General features: G+C 40.2%; 1 protein-coding gene across 8 annotated transcripts in view; it reads left to right on the forward strand.

The window, feature by feature from the left end:
• Nucleotides 1–25,361, forward strand: part of ASCC3 (activating signal cointegrator 1 complex subunit 3) — a 1,498,074-nt gene that overhangs the window by 1,257,569 nt on the left and 215,144 nt on the right. For all 8 annotated transcript variants that reach the window (XM_029595357.1, XM_029595354.1, XM_029595356.1 and 5 more), the window contains 3 exons: nt 8,913–9,050; nt 9,144–9,264; nt 14,974–15,106. In XM_029595357.1, coding sequence (XP_029451217.1) covers nt 8,913–9,050; nt 9,144–9,264; nt 14,974–15,106 — 392 coding nt within the window. The remainder of the gene's footprint in view (nt 1–8,912; nt 9,051–9,143; nt 9,265–14,973; nt 15,107–25,361) is intronic.

A 25,361-nucleotide genomic window follows, 5' to 3' on the forward strand; every position in this document is an offset into this window, starting at 1 on the left:
GAACAACCTGTGATTGTACAGTGGAAAAAAAAACCTCTAAATAAATTCACAGCAGTACAATCTGTGGTCATTGCATGCAATGAGTAATAGAAGAAGAAAAGCACAGATTGCTGCCAAGGGAATGGCTAATGCTTTAAAAGTCTCATGCCAAAGAAAAATGGAGTTTGATCGTTTTATTTATTTTAATTTATCTCATGCATTTTAACTTTTGAATAGTTAATATTTTTGCTCTAATTGAAGAAATGCTTTCAGACAATTTTTATTACAGAAAAAAATTGCAATTTGCTGTTGCGCCTGGTTTTCCTGATATTACTTATTGGTTTTTGTTTAGTGCTTAATGATAGATAAATAGAGAGAGCTTGAGAAAATGTGCAAGGAAATAAGTGGAGAGAAGACAGAAAAGGGATTTGGAGGCATAAAAGAAAGGAGGAGTTGCAGCTGAGAAGAATAAAAAAAAATAAGAGTTAAGACCAAAACAATGGAGAGTGTTGGGGGGAGGAAATTGGAGAAAGCTGACAAAATAGAAGATAAAACTAAGTTGAATTAAGAAACAATGATGGTTGGAAAAGTTTCAAAGGGAAACATTTCCTTCAACTTCTCCCTTTTGATTTGTATCCTTTGGGCATATCTCACTCTCATGAGACATCTTTCTGTCGGAGAGCATGAAGAAAATCCTCCTCCACAAGATAATACCAGTTAACAGGCAAAGTGTGAGGTCTGGTCACTTTAGAGCTTGAACCAAGGAAAGATGCCCTGGCCATTGAGCTAATCTGAGAACACAGAAAAAGATCAGAGCCCCGGAGGGAACAGCTTCAAGGATAGCCACTGAAACCCCATCCCCAAGGAGCCAGATTGGTTGGAGGATCTGTCAAAAGGGATTGCTTGGAAAAGGAAAGTGTTTCCAGAAAACTGAAGGCTACCCAACTTTCTTGCCATGGAAACTCAATCCCATGTTTGACTCTGGTTCTGGCCAAGCTCATTAGCAACTTAGACTTGCCTCAACTTGGGACTTCATCTGTTCACCTTTGGATTTTAGCGAACCTTGATTCAGGAATTGAACTGATGGTTCTCTCTTGCCAACCTGACAGCTGACCTGTTTTCCTTACTACATGTGCAACCTGAAAGTAAAGGCTTAAACTCATAACATATTCTGTCTGTTCCTTAACAGTTCATGAATCCATCCCGCTGGGAATCTCAATCTGCTGCTAGCTACTTGCTGCAGTGGTTGTCGAGACTCAGGTCTTAAGCACTAAGGGCCTGATTTTAAGAGGCATTTACACATGTAAAATTGGGTACATGGGCAAATGTAAATGCGCTTTACGCAAGTAAGCAGGCTTTTGAAAAATGCTACAATATATGCCATTGAATTATCCATAGGATTTACTCACATAAGTTCACTTTACTTGATTAAATGGCTTTTGAAAATTGGTAGCTACATTTAGGCATGTAACTTCTTGAAAATTATTTCCTGTTGGTGTAAAATATCACCCTCCGCCTGGCCACAACTCCAGTTGCCTGGGCCTTTAAATTGGACCTCCCCTCTCCTTATTGACTAACTAGGCTGCTTTCTTATGATCCTCCTCCCAGCATTTAAAGACATGCAAGTTATACACACTTTTTCTATTTGTCATCCCATCCCCCTTCCTTTTTTTCCTTCCCTACTTATTGAGCATTGTTCTGCTTTCTTTGCTTTTGTCTTTTTTTAAATCATTCTTGAGCTGGGTTTTGTCCACACCACTCTGTTTATACTGCTTTTTTTCTGTATTTTAAATCATTGGTGTGTGTCAACAAACAGGCTTCATTCTTTTTTCTTGCCTCCTCTTACTCCAGGTTAAGAAGAGATTTTCCCTTGGTTGTCTCTTACCCTTTTCTGTATGCTATTCTTACCTTGGTAAATTCCAAGAAGACCAAAAGTCCATTGAGCCCAATATTTTTCAGATCACATTTATAGCTGTCTTTATAGTAATCCTGCAGAAAGAAGTTAAAAAAGGCAACACTGTGTCCGAGCATAATTCCCCAACAGAGTGAAAAAATTACTCTTTCCTGACCCTCACATATGGTGATCATCACCTTTCCCTAGAGTCTAATTACATTGTCATACCCAGCAATCTTTTTTTGTTCCTCCAAGAATTTCTTCGTTTGCTTTGAAGAAAATACTGTTATTTACAGCTTTAGCCTTATATACCATCACCAAGTTGATGACATAAAACCTTTTTCTCCCCGTTCTGTTACCACTCAAATCTCTCTTTGCCATTTTTCGCTGGTCTAGTACTCATCTAAAGCTTTAACTCTACTTGGCCAAGATTTCTTGTATTTTTTCCAACTTTCCCCAAGCCTTTTATAGTAATAGTACTTCTCATTTTTACAGCATTACTGGATGCACACAGCACTATACGGTGGTTATAAGTATTCAGATGCAATAAGTCTGTGCCCCAAAGAGCTTACAATCTAAGTGGGTACCTGGGGCAATGAGAGATGGAGTGATTTGCCCAAGGTCACAGGGCATGTCATTGGGAGAAGCAGGATTGAATCCTGTCTTCTTTAGTTCTCAGTCCATTGCTTTTACCTCTAGGCCACTCTTTCTCCCTTCCTTCCTTTCTTTTCTCATCTTTCTACTAAGCCCCCTTTTTTCCCTGCTGAGATTTTGAGCCTTCATTTATTACTGTATTATGTCACTTCCAGGTCTCAAACATCTCTAAAATGTTCTCTTTCCTGTGTCTTGATATTGCTAAATTACTTATTCCTTTGTTCATTCTTTTTTTTTATTTCACCAGCTTCCTGTTTTACAGTTCTTCCTGCATTAGCTGAAAATGTTAATGCTCCATTCCATTCTCACTCCTCCCATCCATTTTGTTTACCCTCTGTAGATAATTCCATTGTTTCTCTCTTTGTGATCCTGTTCAGTTTATAATTATGAATCTAGTTTTTGCATTTTATCAATATACAGGACCAAACCATGTACACTCTCTCATCTCTCCCTACTGTGTGTCAGCTTAAATTTTGCTGCCCTGCCTCTCAACATTGTATGTATAAAAGCACAGACCATGATAGCAGATAATGATCACCAGACCCTTCACGTCTGCCCATTATCCTTTCCTATTTCTGTACTGCAAAGCTTTCCCTTCCCTTCAGCCAAGGATTCTCTGTGCTTATCCAATGTGCTCACAATTTTTGTTAATGTTTTGCCTCCACTACCATCACTGGGAAGGGGGGAGGGGGTGTTCTGTGCATCCACTACTCTTTCTGTGAAAAAATATTTCCTTATGTGATTCCTGAATCTGCCAGTTTTAAACTTCATATCATGACCCCTTATTCTAGAAATTCTTTTCCACTAAAAATTCTTGCATCTTGTGCATTATTTGTACCTTTTAAAGCACTTGAATGCCCATATCATATCCCCTTTCTTGCTACTCTCTCTGCATGCTTTTATTATAGCTCCTTCTTCATTCAATATCTTTTGTTCATTTTTCTCTTGCCCTCCCTTTCATGTCAAAACCAACTTTAAGACCCACCTTTTTTCTTAATTTCTATGTATTAGTGTGAACTCTCTTGTCTGTTTGGCTGTGTTATTTTATCTTCGTTGCTACTGAATTATTGCAGTTCTGTTGTATCATTTTAATAATATTTGCTTGTACAGCAGTTTGCAACAAACTATAAAATTGCAATAATGCATAGACACATCAAGTCTTAAATCATTTTACATTATTTCATTACATTCCTATAGTGTTAGTATAAAACATTTCTTGGTATGAATTTGACCAACTAGGTCAGAAGAGAAATGTTGTCTTATTTATAAATGAACATGTTTTCCTATTACTGTCCATCTTCCAAGGTAACTGGTCTTCACTGACTAAACATGAATTGAATTTTTGAAACGTCCTGGAAATCTAGTGTAGAAATTTAATTTTATTTTCATGAGCTTTTCCCTAAGAAATACTCATAGGTTTCAACCTCTAAAAATTGAAAAAGGAGGAATTCTGACTTAATAATTTTAGATATAAAAAATTCTGACCTCGAATAACTTGTACAGCCAAGATATAGGGGTCCAATTTCTGATCTACATTTCAGCTACAGTATTGGTGATGACAGATGCCAATAATAAAACCCCTGCTTTAGAGAGATGATTCTTATCAAATTTGTAATCAAAGAACTATAGGAAAAGGAAAGCTGCTAAAACTTTGAGGTCATTTAAAGCCAAGAGTGTTGTGATTCCTCCCATGGCTGGAGCCACGGAAGGCCTCTTACCTCTCTCCTTGTGCCGGCCCAACTCCCTGATGCTGCTGCCTTCCGCAGTGGGCCACTTCTCTCCGTCTCTTCGCAGTCCGGAGGTCGTCAGTGTCCTTCTCCTGCATGGCGGGCCCTGCTGCCGTGCTTCAATGCCACTGGAGCTGCTGCATCCTGCTCCTGCCCGGCATCTTCGTTCCTGATCTCTTACTCGATGTCCTTGTCTTGACCTGATGTTCTGTGTTCCAGTCCTGATGTCTTCGCCTTGATCCTTGTCACTTGATGGATTCTTCCACATCTTCCAAGTGGTCCAGACCTCCATGTTTTCCAAGAGCTCCAGATGCCCTTGTCTTCCAAGTTGTCCTGACCCTGATGATCCTTCCGTCCCTGCTCTGTGTTCAGCTCTCGCGCCCCGGACCTCGTCTCCGGCTGACCATCTCCAGGAGTAAAGCCACTCTATCCGGTATCCGTTCCCTTGGTGGCTGGAGCCCCCTTCCGGCAGGATTGTCTACGAGCGCTGCCCGGATTTCTTCCTGACCTTGAACTTTATCCACGTTCTCGTCCCATCCGAGTTCCAAGTTCCACATCTTGTCTCCTGAGTTCCAAGCTGCACATCTTGTCTCCTGAGTTCCAAGCTGCACGGCTTGTCTCCTGAGTTCCAAGCTCCACGGCTTGTCTCTTGAGTTCCAAGTCCTCGTCGTCTTCAGCCCAGAGTCTTCGTCTTCGTCAGCACCTGCTTTCCAGTGCAACGGCCATCATCCGCCCTTGCCTCCAGTCTGGCCTGCCGCCTCTGCCGTTACCCAGCGGCAGGTCCGAAAGGGCTTGGAGTGGTCGGAGGACTACTAAGAGACCAACTTTGTGTGGTTGGCCTCCCGGAGGCCGTGCAGGTCGGCAGGGACCTGGGCAACCGGTTTCCGCCCAGACGAGGTTCTGTCTCACTAGCCTCTGCGCTGATTTGATTGATTCTGCTCTGACTTTTAACAGTCACACCCATTCTCTTCCCATGTGAAAACGTCTGTATCACTGTGTTCTCCACCGTAAATGTAGGAAAATTTGGTAAAGGACTTCCATGCTAAAGTACTAAAATTTCTGTTTTTGCAAGGTTCAAAGCCATCTTTATCTCCAATTTCCTCCCGTACCCACTTAGAACCCAATTTAGTAAGGTTCATTGGGCTATGCGCACAGTTTTACCTGCAAATGTGCACATAACTTTTGGGTGCAGACTTTAACCAATGCAATAAGGAATTTTGCGCAGAAACCTGTGATAAACTGTGCTCACATATTAGCACACTTCCATGTTAATGGTTGAGAATCAAGATGGCCGTGACAGGGGAGGTCAGGTAGTAAGGAGCTCCCAGCGTTACCATATTTCCTTGTTGAGATGCCTCACACAAAAAGAAAGGGCAAAATTTGGGTGGAAACTCCGACCACGCCGATACCTGCCCTTTCTCAAGCTAATATTGAGAACTTCTTTGCCCCGACGGCAATATCAACCACAGAAGGAGTGTCTGCTGTGACGGTCGGCAGGGAGCATATACCGATGCCGCTGGACTTACAAACATCTTTAAGTCCCGGGGCTCCCAAAAAAGTCTTCAACTCCGCAGTTTGTACAGCCACTGGATTCGGGCCTAGCTACCTGACCGAAGTTGCCGAGTGAGCCTAAGTCCCTCAGGAGGAACACAGTGGAAATGGGAAAAAACCACACAGAGTTCTGGAGGAATTGGATCCCAAGTGCACACGTTACAGCAATCGCTGGAACTGAGTGAGGGTAAAGAGCTGGAACCAACCCCGATAACTGATACAACTTTTGAGGCAAGAAGGTATGTCGGCATCCCCAGGTTTGGGACAGGAACGCCTGATGGAGGGTGCGGTAAGCGTGCTTTCAGCGTCAACCCTAACTGCGATTAAATTGCAAAATGTTACTCTTGAAACAGTATGGAAGGCTCTTCTCTCCTTACAATCCTCTATAGTAACTTTATCAAAGATTATGACAGAAACACAACAGCGTATTTGCTAGATAGATCCATTGTTAACAGCTCATTCAAATAAACTACAAGACCTGGAAAATCATGTATCTCAACTACAAGTTACACAAAACACCTTAGTACAAGGAGAACTGATGAATTCTAGAAAAATTGAGAACTTGGAAAATGAAACAAGATCCTAGAAATTTGAGAGTATTACATTTTCCACATATAACTCTAATTTCACCGATAGAGCAATTTAAGAAATACCTAGTGGAAATACTGTAACTATCAAGAGAATTAATTCCATCTATTATTAAGATTTATTTCATAAAGACAGAGAAGAAAGAGGGACAATGCAATCAAATGCCTAATCTAGATGTTGGAAATCTCACAAATTTCCTGGAACAACCGTCGGAAGAGCAGATTGATTACTGTGGGACGTTGCTTGTTAGTTTTTCATCAGTCTCAGAGGGATTTAATTCTGAAACTGTTTCTCCATAATAGAGAGAAATTGTATTTAGGATATAAGATATGGATTTATCCAGATCTAACGAAGATCACTCAACAACGGAGAAAAACATTTCTGGCTAAGTGTCAAGAGGCAAGGGATATTGGGGCCCAGATTACCATACGTTATCCTAGTAAATGTGTTCTTAGATTAAATAATATGAGATATGTTTTCTTCGATCCACCACAGTCGCGATTGTTTCTTGATACACATTCCCCTGGTAATCAAAGCGCTACCTAAACCAGTTATGGGATTTGACTTTATTATGGCCAACCCTCCCTTGATTTTGATTTAAGATTTTTCATGTAATAGCTCCAATTAAATTGATTCTCCCGTTTTCTTTATAATGGGTGGATATAATCTTGGGTAAATAGGATAAATAATTTCCTTATCTTTCATGATATGTTGTAAAGGAAAGAATTGCTTTATCTTATGTGTTAATTAAGTCAGACATTAATTTAAGACCCATCTAATGACATGCATGTATTGCTATCTAAGAATGTTAAAAAATGCACAAATAAAAAAAAAATACCATGTTTATGAATGCATCAGGAGTGCCACATAGGCTTAATGCATTGTTTCTTAATGCTGGAAATTTAACTCCTGGACAAACCTAAAATAAAGTTACTTGGACTAATGTTAGTCTATGGAGTGAACCTGGAGTTCATAGTTTGGGGCTCATATACTTGGAATTTATGAACAGAAAACACAAAAGGATTTGTGCACATAAAAGTAGCATATAAGATAGTAATTTTCAAAAGCCCATTAACATACGTAAAGTGCATTTATGTGCATAAAACCCAATTTTAAGCATTTTGAAAATTTCCTCCGATTTTTGCACAAATCAAATTTTCTATACACAAAGCAAGTTTTATGCACAGAGATAATTCTTTGTGCACAAATTTTATTTTGTACGCATAAAGAGGATAACTTTCAAACCATTCTGGTCAGCAGCATATACAAGCATATGTGGCTGCACTTAGAGCTGCAACAGTTTTTTATGACCTGCGTTTTTCATAAAATAAGCGTAACTTGACCCCGCAACATATTTATGCATGTATGCTTATGCATGAATACATTCAATGCATTGAAAGCATGTACTTTTCCTATTTTAAAAACATATGCATGTATATTTTACACACAAAGATAAAGTAAGACATTTGTGTTAAAGCCGATTTATCCACCTCATTATCTTTTAAAACGTAAGTGCGTAATTGAAATTAGTAGTTTACCAATTACTCCACCAGTTAGCTCAGTCCTTCTCCAGGTCATGAAGACCCTCTTGATTCTTCAACCTGAACTCCACCCAGTCAATACTACACAAGAAACAGATCTGATATCAAGTATGCAAGATAATTAACAAGTGTACGCGTATCTCTTAAAATCACAACTTACGAGCATAACTGCTGGCCCTGTCTCTTTTTGCATGCCTGTATGTGTGCACGAAGCATAAAGTATTTGAGTAATTTTGGCTTTTATAAAATACGGATTGTGCGAGTACAGGCTTTATAAGCTCATTTTTATGTACATAATTCTTTGAAAATTACCTCCAAATTGAGTTTGTGCACATAAATTATGCTTTCTGCACAGAAGACATTATTTATGTTTACAAAATATTTCCTTTGCATAAAATATTTTATGCACACTGAGCATCTCTTGTGTGCACATTTTGGGCTTAGCAATCTTTTTTCTTTTTTTTAATAACTCCTAATGAATTAGCATACATTAGCTTACTGTATAAGGAGTTAACTCTATTTTTACTCCATGAGTAAAGGAAATGTGAGCCAAAATTGATCTTTTTTTTTTTTTTTTTTTTTTAAAACATCGAGCACTTAGACTGTAAACTGTTTGGAGCAAGGATTTTCTGTATTTCAGTACTAATAATGCTTTAAGCCATCTTGTGCATTAATTGGAAAAGTGGGCTAAAAATTAAAAAATAATTTTATATAGTAAATGATGCATGCTGCATAATTAAAGTACAGTTAAATCCACACATGGTATTTTGGTAGGAAAGATTAATGGACTGTTGGAAATACTTTGGGAGAGATAAATTTCACCCATCAGTAATGCAAAATTAGTAATTAGTATAATGCTTAACCATTTTGGACTGGCGGAACATTTTCTCTGCTGCTAAACTGCCCACTAAATAAGTTGCCAACTGCATTAGTCACGGCGATAAAATATTGCTCATTTGCTTATCTTTTCCATTATAGATGAATGATATTATTGTGACGCTGAAGGATTCAAACTTAAAACTGACACTTGCCTTTGGAATAGGCATGCACCATGCTGGACTGCACGAGAGAGACAGAAAAACGGTGGAAGAACTGTTTGTGAATTGCAAAATCCAGGTATGTGGCTTTCTTTTTTTAGCAATTTTAAAATGCACATTTAAAGTTGACTTTCTGTTAGATACACCTCGTTAATCCTCTCTTCTTCCACAGGTCCTCATTGCTACCAGCACATTAGCCTGGGGTGTAAATTTTCCAGCTCATTTAGTGATTGTAAAGGGAACAGAGTTTTATGATGGAAAAACAAGACGATACGTGGATTATCCTATTACAGGTAATTGTGTGCTCTTCAAGTATCAGCATAAATGAGTTTGATATTAGTTTGAATGTTGGCATTCAGTTTAGCAATAATTAAATATACATAGGGTAAGGATAGATATACTTTTTAAGTCATTTATTTGTGTATTTTAATATGAAGTAAAATACATTTTTGACAGAATACAAAGGAATTCTTAAATCATTATATAAAGAGTGCAATACTAGCATATAACTTAATAGTACTTAAGTATTTTCTATAATATTATACCTAATGAATCTTTTTTTGTTGTTTGGATGATTTTTCTGTCTCTACAATATCAAAATAGGATAATTGACAATTCAGTGCAATATGTTGATTGTATTAACTCATTTTGTACTAAGCCACCCTCTCACAAAACATTCCAAGAAGTTTGCAATTGATTCTTGTCATTGCTGAACTAAGATAGGCATCTTTTAGCCAAATGAATCTCTATTGGGAAAGTCATGTGTCTCTTACTTCTACTAGAAACATGGAGAGCCCCTTAAAAGCTCTTTGTATTCACCTTCCTACAAACTGATTGTCCTCTATTCAACCCCAAACATTAAAAGGTTAGTTTCGGGCTGGCCCTGTGACTTGGTGGGAAGTACTGTGCACATCAATGCGGCAGGTCCCCGATTTGACTGCTAGATTATATTTTCCGCACTCTGGCTCATTTGGGGATGCTATGGAGGCAGTGTTCACAGCACCTAGGTGGGAAAAGAGTTGTAAGGTTGACACATGGTGGCTGGATTTAGAGCCTTTGATGCAAAGTTTCAGAAGAAATCCCAGTGCATGCTCCCCAACCTTAGGGCCTTGCTGCATTGAGCACTGTAAGGGTCTATTGAAATAGAAAAATCCCAGGGTAGTTGCACACAAAACCCTATTTCATCAAAATGCATTAACAATGCATTAATAACACCCGAATTAAGAAAAAGGGGCTTGTTTAAGAAAATTTTAGAATTACCGCACCACATGGTAACTTACCGCTTCGCATCCATTGGTAGTATTGCGTGGTGCAGTAACCTTATCACACCCTGCGATAATTCCTATTTTCACACCCTAGCTTGATGGTACTCTGTTATAGAGACCATCAAGCTAGGGTGATATAACATAGTACAAAATGTCATCTTTGTGAGACTTTCCTCACTCCAAATGACGTCAAATCTTCACCAAGGTGTACTGTGCTGTTTATATGTCTCACTCTACATAAGAAACTGGCCCCTAAACCATGAAGCACCACCAACACTTCACCTCGACCTATTACATGGCCCTCCTGTAGAGATATAAATAGTTGCACACTGTGAGGCCCTCCCCGGAAGCTCTCTGTCTCTCTACCCCACTCCTCTCCCTCTCCCCTTCTCCCCTCTTCCCTCCCTAGCCCAGAAATGGCCAAAATGCAATTCTAAAAATTTATTGCGAATTGCGTTATGGCCATTTCGGGCATATCGCACAGCCTAACGCCAGGGAAAAAGGTGTAGTTATTTCCGGCATTAAAATGGTGTGATATTGCCCCTCTTTTCCCTAAATCTCGCCCCTTCCAAAAATTTGCATTCGTGCTGTGCGTTACTGTTCTTAATGCATGCGTTAACGCCATAACGCATTTTGATGAATGACCTGAAAATACTTTTGGCACTATCTCGGCACTAATTCCAATTTAGTTGGAAAAAAAAAAAAAGGAAGGAATAATGGGCCAAAAATGTAGATAAATATAAAGGAGTAACCTCTACAGCATAGCTTTTACAAATGCTACTTTTCACAGATTAAGCATGTAAAATTTGCAATCACAAAGGAAGGCACTATTTTGTGTTTTAAAAATATTCTTTGGGGAGATGCTAGAGTTTGCTCCCAGATGGCGATGTGAAATTGAGATTGACTTTTATAATTTAGCATTTAAAGTTGACATTAAAGCATTAATATTACATAGACTGCTCAAAAGATTCAGTCATGTTCCTTGGCTTTTTCTTCCATTTAAGTTCTATTTTCTAGGTCACTTTATCTTTTTTTTTTTTCCCTATTTATCCCTCATGATTCAGCCCCCATTCCCATTCCCAGTCAACACACAGGTCTGGGAAGGCCTTTCCTCTAGCACACTCCTTCATTGCCACTTTGTGACCAGCAGGTGTCACCACAGTGGTGGCTGCTGTGTTCCTACCCTCTTTCCCAGGCTAAAGCGTCCAAGTCAGCTAACAGACAGCAGACTCGCAGCATTGCGGCCTGAGCCATGGGGTTGTCTCAGATTTAATATATATTATATTTTTTTACTTTAAGAATGAAAAGTATGTACCGTATTTTCCGGCGTATAAGACGACTGGGCGTATAAGTCGACCCCTAACTTTTCCAGTTAAAATATAGAGTTTGGGATATACTCGCCATATAAGACCACCCTTCTGTGTCACTACATTTATTTATTTTATTTATTTATTTATAGATTATTTTATACCGAGGTACGTATAGATATACATCACTTCGGTTTACAGTGAAACAATAAATTAGCAACAGGCTTTACATATAACGGTTTAAAAACAGTAGAACAAATATCAGAAATAGTCTTTACATTTACCAGTCACATACATGACAAATAATAAAATAACTTAATACAAAGGATATATACTAACTTCATTAACTATAATAACCATAATATATTAATCTTCAAGAGTTACATAGGAAAAATAAACTATCGAAGGCATACTGTATGTGGTACCCAGTATACAACAACCAGCCAATCACGGCAAGCGATGTACCTTACCGGCGATTGGCTGGTTGTTGTATACAAATCCTGCTTGGATTGGTCAGCTCTCCCTGCTTGCCCAGCCCTCCCTGTCTCCAAGACTATCAGAGCGGTAACGCGTCCCTCTGGCCCACCCTTGTATCCTATTACCAGTACCTCCTTCTCTGCCTCTCAGATCTCGCTCCTGAGGACTGCAGTGAAGCGGCGCAGACGTGCATGTGCGAGATCTGAGAGGCAGAGAAGGAGGTACCGGTAATAGAGATGTGAACCGGAATCTGTTCTGATTCCGGTTCCGATTCACATCGTGTTTTTTTTTTTCGTCCGGCCAGATCGGGTTTTTTTTTTATCGGCTGCGCCCGAGCCGATAAACAAAAAACCCACCCCGACCCTTTAAAACTAATCCCTCAGCTTCCTCCACCCTCCTGACCCCCCCCCCCCAAGACCTGCCAAATTAATTAAATACAACCCCCCCCCACCCTCCTGACCCCTCCAAAACCTGCCAAATTAATTAAATACAACCCCCCCTCCTGACCCCTCCAAAACCTGCCAAATTAATTAAATACAACCCCCACCCTCCTGACCCCTCCAAGACCTGCCAAATTAATTAAATACAACCCCTCACCCTCCTGACCCCTCCAAGACCTGCCAAATTAATTAAATACAACCTCCCACCCTCCTGACCCCTCCAAGACCTGCCAAATTAATTAAATACAACCCCCCACCCTCCTGACCCCTCCAAGACCTGCCAAAAGTCCCTGGTGGTCCAGGAGCGGTCCGGGAGCGATCTCCTGGACTTGGGCCGTCGGCTGCCAGCAATCAAAATGGCGCCGATAGCCCTTTGCCCTTACTATGTCACTGGGGTCGACCAATGGCAGTGGTAGCTCCTGTGACATAGTAAGGGTAAAGGGCCGTTGGCTGCCAGTAATCAAAATGGCGCCGACGGCCCTTTGCCCTTACTATGTCACAGGGGCTACCAGAAATCAAAATGGCGCCGACAGCCCTTTGCCCTTACTATGTCACTGGGGTCGACCAATGGCAAAGGGCCGTTGGCTGCCAGTAATCAAAATGGCGCCAACGGCCCTTTGCCCTTACCGCTGCCATTGGTCGACCCCAGTGACATAGTAAGGGCAAAGGGCCATCAGAGCCATTTTGATTGCTGGCAGCCGACGGCCCAAGTCCATGAGATCTCTCCCGGACCGCTCCTGGACCCCCGCTGGACCACCAGGGACTTTTGGCAGGTCTTGGGGGGTCAGGAGGGTGGGGGGTTGTAGTAAATTAATTTGGCAGGTCTGGGGGGCGGTCAGGAGGGTGGGGGGTTTTGTTAGATTTGTATTTTTTTTTATATTCGCTCCATAAGACGCAGACATTTTTCCCCCACTTTTGGGGGAAAAAAGTGCGTCTTATGGAGCAAAAAATACGGTAATTATTCACCCTATAAGACGACCCCCGGCGTATAAGACGACCCCCGACTTTTGAGAAGATTTTCAGGGGTTAAAAACTTGACTTATATGCCGGAAAATATGGTACCTGTTCTTATAGCCATACTCCTCATTTATAAAAGTCTCAGTGTGATAATAGCATGGAGCTATGATTTATTTATTTTCATATTGGTGGATATGACTGGGGAAAAGGAGCTTTAAAAAAAATTAAACATTAATTTCTCTTGAATGCAATCAAAAGCAGAACCATGAAGAAGTATCTTAATTTAGTTTTTTTTTTAACTATCATCTGATTTATCTTCTAATCTTTTTTTTATTTATATTGCTGCTTTAATAACTTGAGATTTGTTCTCCTGAAATTGTGGATTCAGCTTGTATGCAATATATATCTGATGTACTGTTAAACAGTTTTCTTTGGCACAGAGAATTCATCACAGAAACTGTTTTTTCATGTTAATGCACGCATATTACAAATAGGCTGGGCACTTGTACATGTGTGTGTAATTTCAAATGGACATGTGCATGCAAATACCGGGGTAGATTTTATAAATATACGTGCGCGCGTACTTTTGTTCGCGCACCAGGGTGCACATTTGTGCAACTTGCACGCGCCGAGCCCTGCGCGTGCTGCCCGTTCCCTACCGAAATCGGAGCGGCCTCGGAGGGAACTTTCCTTCTACCCCCCCCCCCCCCCCCGCACCTCCCTCTCCCTTCCCCTACCTAACCCACCCCCCGGCCCTATCTAAACCTTCCCCCTACCTTTGTTGCTAAAGTTACGCCGGCCAGAGGCTGGCGTAACTCTGCGCACGCCAGCAGGCTGTTGGCGCACCATCACCAAACCCGGGGCTGGTCCAGAGGCCTTGACCACGCCCCCGGGCCGGTGCCACGTCCCCGCCACGCCCCAGAACACCCCAAAATTCATGCCGCCCACCCGACATGCCCCCGACACGCCCCCTTTGCGAAGCCCCGAGACTTACGCGCATCCCGGGGCTTGCGTGCGCCGCCGAGCCTATGCAAAATAGGCTCGGTGCGCACAGGGGGGTTTTAAAAGGGTTACGCGCGTACCTTATGCACATAACCCTTTTAAAATCCGGCCCACTGTGTCTACCCGTGTAAGTGAGGAAATTTTGCAAGGGATGCACACCGATGCCATAGCTACATTTCACAGTTAGTTCCCTTTTCGCCCTAACCCTTAGAACCCCGCTGATTTTTTTTTTTTTTTTGCTACTTACTCACCATCCTTAGCAGAAGTAAATTTATGTGGCAGGGGACCTTGGCATGCACAAGGATGTGTTAGTATTTACGTGCATATTTCTTGCCTAGCCGAGACTACACCCACACTCTAACCTTGGAAAATTTTTACTTGTGTGTGCAGTGGAAGAGACACGCGTCCTCTGAGTCCTTTTAAAATCCAGTTAGACTGCGCTGGCTCAACTTGTGTGTGTATCTCCCGGTTTTCGTGTGTTCAGGGTTTTTAAAATTTGCCTTAAAGTCTGTATAAGTGAATCCAAGTTGACTGGTTCATTTTATGTTTCACAGATGTACTTCAGATGATGGGACGTGCTGGAAGGCCTCAGTTTGATGACCAAGGAAAAGCTGTTATTCTAGTACATGACATTAAGAAAGATTTTTACAAAAAGTTTCTTTATGAACCTTTCCCAGTGGAATCAAGGTAAGCTGAACTAAGATGCACAAATTCATTTCTGGGGGACCATAGATGGGTCAGATTTTCAGGCTGAACAAGCTATGCAAATTAACTTGGTTATTAAATCAATTCTGTAGGCAAATTTGGATCATAAATATTCATAGTGGTTATCCTGAAAACTAGATCCATTTGTGGTCCTCAGGGATCAGAGTTGTGCACGTTGGATGAAAATGCCGTTAGATTCAGTGAAAGCATCTTTAGTAAAGGTATTTGTGAATAAATTAGACACATTCTGAGCTGCTAAAACATTGAGAGGTAGATCTTAAAAAAAGTATGCGCGCGCGTTCTTTTGTTCGTGCAACCGGCGCAGACAAAAGTACGCCGGATTTTATAAGATACGCGCGTATCTTATAAAATCCGGGGTCGGCGTGCGCAGGCTGCCGAGCCGCGCAGCCTTCCTCCGTTCCCTCCGAGGCCGCTCCGAAATCAGAGCGGCCTCGGAGGGAACTTTCCTTCCGCGTCCCCCCACCTTCCCCTCCCTTCCCCTATCTAACCCACCCCCCAGCCCTACCTTTATCCCTCCCCTACCTTTGTTGTGCAAGTTATGCCTGCTTGAGGCAGGCGTAACTTGCACGCGCCGTTTCAGCATCCCCCGGCACAGGCCACAGTGCCGGGGGACTCGGGACCGCCCTCCCGGCCCGCCCCCGAACCGTCGCCTTGCCCCCGGACCCGCCCTGGACCGCCCCCTGACCCCGGACACGCCCCCAGACACACCCCCGGCCTGCCAACACGCCCCCCCGGACAAGCCCCTTCCCGCCTCTTTTACGAAGCCCCGGGACTTACACGCGTCCCATGGCTTTGCGCGCGCCGGCGGCCTATGCAAAATAGGAACGCGTAAATCCGGTACGATTTAAGCGCGCAGGGCTTTTAAAATCTACCCCTGAGTGTATTAAATGCTTGGAAGTACTTGATGCATACATTTTTTTTTTTCAATTAAAAATAGGGAAGCTAATTTCAAACATATGTGCGGGGCAGCATATACAGCCACGAGCAGATCTATGCAAGTATATTTTACATAAGAAAGTAAAGTAGGACTTATTCACATAAGTCCCAATATACGAACGTACACCAGCCAAGTTTAAACGTGTACATAAATTATATTAATCAGTTTACCAATTAGTCCACCAGTTCATCTAGTACTCCTTCAGGTCATATAAACCTTCCTGATTCTTCAGCCTGAACTCCCTCCAGTTTACACAGACTTCCCACCCAGTCAGTACTACACAATAACCATGTTTAATATCACTTATGCTAGTTAATTACCAGGTTTAAAAACATACAGATATGACAACAGAAAAAGTCCATATCGCCCATCTAGTCTGTCCATCCATCTAATTTATTGGCAAGTACATTTGTTGCTCCATTCATTTGATTATTTTCGGCGGTACATGTGTATCTGACTAATGGATAGTGTACACACAGAAACGAATAGTGTGCACATATGTAGCCCTTAGAATTTCCGTCATTCCCTCAGAGATCCCTTTCATTTATCCCATGTTTGCTTGAATTCAGATACCATTTTTGCCTCCACTGGGAGTCTGTTCCATGCATCCACCACCCTCTCTGTATTTTCTAAGATTTCTCCTGAGTCCACCCCTTTCACCTTCATCCCATGACCCCTTGTTCTAGAGTCTCCTTTCCTTTGAAAGAGGCTAGCCTCCTGTGCATGGAAACCTTTAAGATATTTAAGTGTCTAGCACATCTCCCCTATCTCACCTTTTCTCTAGCATGTATATGCTTAGATCTTTGGGTTATTTATTTATTTAAATAGGTTTAAATTCTGCCTATATCTGCAGTGAATACTAGGTAGATTACAATAACATAAAATATTTGACATTTAAAATACATTCACTTATTAAAACAAAACAAACATAAAAGTCATTTCCTGACTTAATTACTTAGAAGTGCACTTGCTTGACATTAAGGATCAAAATCCTGCCTAAACAGCAATGTCTTATGTTGCTTTTCTAAATATTTTAATATCATTACAGGCCTGTACAATGTCAGGTGAGTCATTTCATAACTTTGACCGTGCAACACAAAAGGTTCTAACCTGCATCTCCTGCTATCATGCTGTCGGAATGGTGGTAATCACCAATAAATTAATTTCTTTCGACCGTAAGGTCCAAGTCAGGAAATAATACTTAAGTAATTCAGCTAGGTAAGACAGTCCACCTGAATTTAGAGCTTTAAATACAAGAACCAGTATCTTAAACTCTATCCGATATCTTACTTGAAAGCCAGTGAAGTACTTGTAGCCTAGGAATAATATGCTTCCGGCACTCACCACCAACTAAAAGACGGGCTGCAGAATTCTGCAAAACCTGAATTGCTTCCAATGAAGCAGCAGAAAGTCCTATAAATAACAAGATGCAATAATCAACACAGCATGAAAGATTGAACCTCAGTTCGAAAATCATCTTTATCAAGCATATATCTCAAGTGCCTCAGCAGTCTTAACTTAAAATAGCCAGACTTTATTATCTTCTGTATATGCTCTCTTAAATGTAAGTCAGGCATCAAACTTAATCCTTAAACCGGACAATTGTATCTAATATTACAAGATCACTGATATTATGCTTTCTCAAATATTCTGAATCTCCTGAAAAGCAAATTGCCTAGGTCTTCGGGAGATTCAAGATTAAATGGTTATTCTGCAACCACTCGATGATCACATGCACATTTTTTTCAATAATATTAATCATTGCTTTAGGATTTCCTCTCACCTCAAAATACAGTTGTAGATCATCAGTATATAACCTAAATATAATTGCATGTGCATCAAGTACAGTCATAGAGGTTGTAGATATAAATTGAATAAAGTCGCAGCTAATGCAGAGCCCTGCAAAACACATGATATATCATCAAAGCTGATTGCTCACCTCCAAAATAGACCTGTTGTATTCTTGCTGCCAAATAAGATGAAAACCGCACTAAAGCAGTTCCCCCAATCCCCACTGAACCATAAAACATAGAAATGATGGCATAAAAGGCCAAGTGGTCCATCGGGTATGCCCAGCAAGTCTATGTTAGTATCTACTGGGCCATGTAGGCTACCCCTTTGCTGATCAGTTTCCCAGACAGTAAACGTTAGGGCCCTCGTTGGTTGCTGTTTGAATCCAATTCCCCATTACCCTTTGCAATTGAAGCAGAGAGCAATGTTGGAATTGCATTGATTTCAATTTCTCCAACAACACTACATGTGAAACCTTATCAAATGCCGAAAATACATCGAAAAAGAGCCCTATTACAGACTTACCCTTATCAGGTTTCAGAAGAAGTAAATCTAATACTGAGCATAATAAGGTCTCGGTACTATGTTTTTGTCTAAACCCGCATTGAAATTGATCCAAATTGAAATTTAATGAGAATCCAATTCTCATTAAAGAAATCAGATAACCATAAATAAGCTACTTTCTCAAGAAGCTTTCCCAGGGTTGTTAGATTTTATATTGGGCGGTAACTAGCGGGGAGATCTAATGGGAGGTTTCCTTTCTTATTTACTGGCCGCACTGTTGCTTTCTTTAATATTGAAGGAACTATCCCTTCCATAAAAGATAAATTAATTAACGAACCAATTGGTTCAATAAACTCCTCCTTTAAAATGTGCATTACAGAAAAAGGGCAAGGATCAAGTGGACTGACTGAGTTTTTTTACATGCTCCATCATTCTTTCAATTTCTGTCACCCCAACATCTTTAACTGATTCCCATACTACAGGCTGCTCAGTGATGGTAATAAAAAGATTCTCAGGAGCATCAGCAAAGTCTGGGTATCTTATTGACTTTTTAGACTACTTGCTTTTTTCCTTTAAATATGTAGCAAAATCTGCAGGGGAGAAGTCATAACTACAGTCTTTTTTCTTCGTTCATCCACTTTACAATATTAAATAGCTTGGAAGGCCGATTTAAAAAAAAGAATATAACTGCCCAGTATAGGAGGACTTCCTGGCTGTCGTGAATAACTGCTTATATTCGTTTCTAGGTCTAAAATATTGTTTTCTAGCAGAAACTGAGCAATTTTCCCTCCAAAATCCTCTCACACACTCATCTTCCTCTTCGCCAGTATTAGTGTGTTATCATACCAAGGGACTCTGTTCTGTATTGCTAGTCATGTTCTTAAAGTTAGAGGTGCTACGTTCTTTGCAGAGGCTAATAACTGTATCAGCGAGTCTGCATCCCCTCTACTGAGCTGAGCTTTACTCAGTTGTCACTCATTTTTAAATCTCTCAGGGTCAGTAGCTGGCCCAACCATCTAGTCTGTTAAATTATTAACTCTCCAAGATTTTTACCTGCACTACACATTTGAAAGTTAATTAAATAGTGGTCTGATGACAATACTGGAGAGATGTCTGTTGTTTCAATCAGCTTTTTATAAACTGAATGCCCAGGTCATATCACCTGGTCTAAAATATGCCCACCCTTATGAGTGGGAGAGGTATTGAGGGATACCATCTTTAGAGAGAGTAAAAAATCTGAAAACTCAAATATACCTTATGGCTTACTGTCTTTATGAAGATTCAGATCACCCAATAAAATAACTTTAGGGTAATGAATTAAATGAGAATTTAAAAATGTCATTATTATCATTGGGTCATCTGTCAGTATTCCTGGAGGACACTAAACTTAAAACAAACATGTGATCCACAAGTCTAAAAACTATTCTTTCACAGCCTTGTCTAGTTGAAAATGGAAGATGTTGTACCTCATAAATAAATTTATAAAAAAAAAAAAAAAACCCAGCACCCTCCATCCTTTCCTCCCTATCCTCAGCTGTTGTAAATAAGAATAACTCATTGGACAGTGGAGATTCAAAAGAAGCTCATCTGTATCTGAGAGCCATGTCTCTTTGAGAAACAGAAAATCAATTTTGCCTTTATTCAAGTATGCTGAAATTACATCTAATATCTGTCTTTCTGCTGCAACATTAAAATAAGACATCATAACCTTTAAATACTCATCAACAACATTTACAGTTCAATTATCCACTGATGACATTTTAATGATAGCTTTTGGTCTGGTTTTCAATTCAGTACTACTTACAAGTGCTGGACTATACCTACCCCTCCCCATTATCACTGATATATCATAGTCCATTATGGCCTTTATAAACATAAACACCACAGGTACTGAGTACTAAAATTGCCAGCAAAAGGAAAAGGCCCATAGTTTTGAGCAACCCCACAGGCCGTGGGAATGATAATGCAAGGGGAGGAGCTTCCTGGCTCCTCCTAGGTGGTACCATCTGCAAGACAAAATCAGTCACTGAAGTCGGCAGACTTCAATCCAGTAAGTAAAGTGCACTGCGCACATTGTAGATAGCAGGAAAATAACTCCACACCACTCAGAGTGCTTTTTGAACAACCCCGCAGGCATAATAACTCTGCAAGGGACGGAGCTTCCCAGCTCCTAAAATGTGGTATCGTCTATAGGCTGATTTTGAAAAAAAAAAAAAGCCCCGGCTGTAGTTTGCCCCTATTCATACCACATGGTGTGCCATGCTTTCTTTGATTTTTTTCATTGTAGACAAGGAAAACGGAGTGAAACAGTTCCAAATCTTTATCATAGATATATATGTGCTCTTTCTGAATAAACCACAGGAGACCACAGGCGATGACTTCTGCTATATTTTGCAAGGTAAAGAACAAAAGGATTGGCTGGTGTTGCTGCTGAGCTCAGCCCAGCTTCCAGGAGATATGAAGCAGATGACCTCCCACCAGTATCTGCCATCCTTGAAAAAGGATAGGATAAATGAATTTCAGGATAGACAGGACATAGTCTTCCTGCAGAGATGCGGGTACTGTGGCATTAGTGCATTAACTGAGCACCGCAGAGTCTATCCCCACATGCTTTAGAATGAAGACCACTGAACATTTTAGTACCCACCCTCTGGGATGACTCTATCCTATTTATATATTTTTCAAGGTACAGTCTCCAGAATTGTACACAGTATTCCAAGTGATGTCTCATTAGGCACCTATACAGGGGCAATATCACCTCCCTTTTTCTGCTTAATAACCCTATGCAGGTAAGCATATTTCTGGCTTTTGCTGTCACTTTATCCACCTGTTTGGCCACATTTATCCCACCTCCTTTGTGCTGAGAAGAATTTCATCTGTGATACTGTACCTCTCCCTTGGGATTTTACACCCCAAAAACATTACTCTGCATTGTTTAGCATTAAATATTAGCTGCCAGTGTCTAGACCAGTGTTTCCCAACCTTTTTCAGGTTGCGCCCCCTTTTAGAGTAGCCAAGTAACCTGCAACCCCCTTCCACAATTACATAAGAAGGCACTTTTTATACATCCTAAATAGGACATATTCTTAGATTAGAATTAGGTCCTAGGTTCCTAGAAAAAAAGAAAATACAGTGAAAATAGATTTTTCAGATTCAGAATATAATTCTAACAGTAGCCAAATACTTAATTTTAATAATTAGTTGTAATCATTAATGAGTAATGATTACTCACTAATCATGATTAAGCGATGGTTGGCTCTGCATCTTGGCAACCAGCATCGGAATTCACAGCTTAGTGTTTGTAAAAGCCAATCTCATGTCATCCTCAGCATTCAGTCTGTTTCTTGCCTTTGTTTTTGATATAAAGAAGCGTTGAAAATCCACTCTCACAGAAATATGTTGAGGCAAATGGAAGTAAAACTCGAAATGCAAGCATGGTGACATTTGGCTATGACTGATACATTGCACACTAGAAGTGAGGAAGCAATTTTTCATGAAACAGATCACATGCCGAGGAATCGCTCCACATATCCAAGAGTTCATTCTGTACTTCATCAGGAATGCTGGCTACATTCAAGGAAGCAGAGAATGGGTTTCGTACCAGTGCAGATTCATCTTCTGTAAGATTAGGGAAGTACCGCTGAAATTCCTTTTCAAGGGATCCAAGGTGCCCAGTAATCTCCTCTTTTAGATTGTCATCCAGTTCAACCTCAGATTCATCTACCACACTGCACAGTTTCTTGAACATAGCAATGTTTCCCCGTTAACTTTCCGACGCCAGTTCTGCAGCTTGGATATGAATGCCTGAAGATTGTCTTGAAATTGGATGTGTGTTTCTTTTCCCTGAAGTTTCAGGTTCAGCTTATTTAGCTTTCTAAAATGTCTGCTAAGTAAGCAAGTCTTTTATTCCAAGCTTCATCATGTACGCAAGCCACAAGGTCATGCTTCCCTTGCACTTCCAGGAAAACTTTATTTCATCGTTCAACTCAAGACACGATTCACAACATTTCCTTTCAACAACCAACATGTACAGCAGTGTAGAAAAGAAGAACCTCATGATCAGAATCCATGTCTTTACATATTTCTTTAAACAGACAGGTGTTTAGGGCTCCAGATTTGATGTAATTCACAATTTTTTTAACAGAATCAGGTGCTTGTTGTAGAGTCACTGGAAGAGTCTTACTGGCAAGAGCATATCAGTGAATCATGCAGTGAATGCCCTTAGCTTGGGGAACAAGTTCTTTCACTTTTTTTTTTAATTGCAAATTTTCATTTATACAATCAAGAATATTCCTTGACAAACAGAAATTATCAACGAACAATAGAAGAAATGCGATAATATACAAGTTTACATCCAAAATATAAATCTAGATTATCATGTCGTTGAAAACTTAGTCCTCAAATGAGGATATCCAAGTCTTATGAAGGCAATTGTAAGGAAATTAAACATCTTATAAGTCAACAATAGCGTGCTGGGATTGTATCACGTTTTAGAGAACAGTACAATTTTACTGAGGTGATACAACTAACTATTTAGCTTTTCAATAATAGAAGGAGCTCTATCAGATATAAACGTAATAAGTTGTGATGGATCGTGGAAAATATACTTAATGTTGCAATGGTTTATATAACATTTGCCGGGAAATTTTAACATAAATGTAGCTCCCATCTGTAACAATTTGGGTCTCATAATCAAAAATTGCTTCCTTCTTTTTGGGTTTCTTTGGCTACATCTGGAAATATTTCAACTGTCATCTTCAAGAATAACTCTTTTCGATTTCTAAAGTATAGTTTCATAACCCAGTCTCTATCTAACTCAAGTAAGAGAGATATGAATAAGGTTGCAGGCTGGGCTTCTGTAGTATCAGATGATTCAAGAATTTCAGAGATATTTAAATGGAGTTAATACTTGAAAATCTTGACCCTCTTTAGATTTTTTTTTCATCAATGGTATATTGTAAACCTTTGTTAAAGGTGGCAAGGTTTGTTGAGTAAACTTTAAAACATCTGTTGCATATCTATTCCACATGACTCTTGCTGAGACTAATGGTATTTTAGGAAAATTGATCAGTCTAAGATTTCTCCCTCTGACAAGGTTCTCAAGATTCTCCATTTTTCTATTGAGAAATTGATTTTCTTTAATCAAAGCACGATGTTGTTCATTTAAATTTTCAATATCATGATTTACAGAACCCAAAATATGTTCTTTTTTTATGCATTTCTCCTGTATATTTCTTATTTGAGTTTCCATTTCAGCCATTTTCTTAACCAGAGGTTTTAACTGTGACTAAATGTTCTCATTCAAAATAACTAAAGTCTCCCATATAGTTTCTAATGAAAAAAACTTGTGGTCTTACCATCAGAATGCTTTTTATTTCAAATTTAAATAACTCCGGTCTATCCATACTTCATTCCTCCGAAAGTTGCATTGTTCCTCCTGCTGCACTCTTTCCAGAGACGCCGACAACTTCGGCCTCCAACGCAGCCCCATTCTTCATTCTCCTTCCATTTTCTCCTGGGCCACTAACCTCATCAGTATGCACCTGGAGGATCTCTCGATCCGATGGTCTCTTCCCTGCGGGGTTCTCTGGGGGTGTTCTCTCCACCGGAGACAGAGATGTCGAGTCAAGGAGGGGATCCATTGTTTCGGCGCCTTCCCGATCCCTCTCCAGCGACTGCTCTCTCTGGTAAACGATCCCGCGCACCACATGAGCATCCATCGGGCCAGTTATTGGACTCACCAGGGGGGCCTCACCAGCTTGCCTCTCCCAAGTCCGTCTCTTACGACCCGAGTGCGGCATAATCTATGCGACAAACAGGTAAAATTCTCAAAGAAATCGAAGACGCTCTGCATGGTGTTGCTAATCCACCATCTTGGATGAGTTCTTTCACTTTTGTTTGAAAGCCCGACTTTGTCCTTAGCATAGCTGGTGCTCCATCTGTACAAACCCCACAGACATTTTTCTATTGTAGTCCTCCAGTTTCAAAAAAGGTATTTATCTTCTCCAAAAATCTTCACCTTCTGTAGTTGTTTCAAGTGTACTACAAAACAGAAACTCTTCTTTATTGACATCTGAATGTATGTATTTCATGAAGACAAGCAACTGCGAGCATGAACTGACATCCGTTGAATCCTCAACTTGAAAGAAAACAATGGAGAACCTTTGATTTCATGCAAAAGCTGCTCTTACATGTCTTCAGACATCTCTGAAATGTATCTCTTAATAGTGTTATCAGACAGAGATATTTGTTGCATCTTGATCTCGCTGGCATCCCCAAGAATTAACTTCATCATTTTCAACATGCAGGGTTTAATAAGCGTTTCTCCAGTTGTGTAAAGTTTCTTTTGTTTGGCAATTTCCAATGTGACTTCATATGAAGCTTGCAATACTACTGTGCTTTGTTGCTGAAAATGTCCTGTAGTATCGAGTCTCTGATATCTGAGACCAGTTTTATGGTGTCGAAAGAACTCCAAATCCTTTTTAGTACGTTCTGAATGCTTTGTCTCTAAATGACGATTTAGTTTTGAAGGCTTCATAGACTCTGCACTGAGAACAACAGTGCATAAAATGCATTGTGGCTTCTGTACACCATTGCTGATCAAGATGGTAAAGCCAAATTTTAGATAGTCTTCTGAATATTTACGTTTTTTTCTCCATGGGTATCGATATCTGTAATGGCATAAAGTCCATAAAGGCGTATAACAATTTAATTTTAAAATAATTATTCCAACTTTCGAACTATAATTTTAAAATGTCAAGAAATTAACGAAATGTCATCTGATCCACGCATGAAGTATGCAGGAAAACCTTAAAACTTTAAACTCTCAAGTTTTACTCTTGGGAAATGCTGCGCACAAAAACTTAAAATTCTGCAAAATTCTGCATTCTTTGTATTAGTCAAAATAACACAATATACATGACAGTCTTTAAGTAATTACATTTTAAATGAGCACAGAAAAAAGTTATTACTTTAAAGGTGCAG

Source organism: Rhinatrema bivittatum, chromosome 3 (assembly GCF_901001135.1).
Source record: "Rhinatrema bivittatum chromosome 3, aRhiBiv1.1, whole genome shotgun sequence".
In the NCBI taxonomy this organism is placed as follows: Eukaryota; Metazoa; Chordata; class Amphibia; order Gymnophiona; family Rhinatrematidae; genus Rhinatrema; species Rhinatrema bivittatum.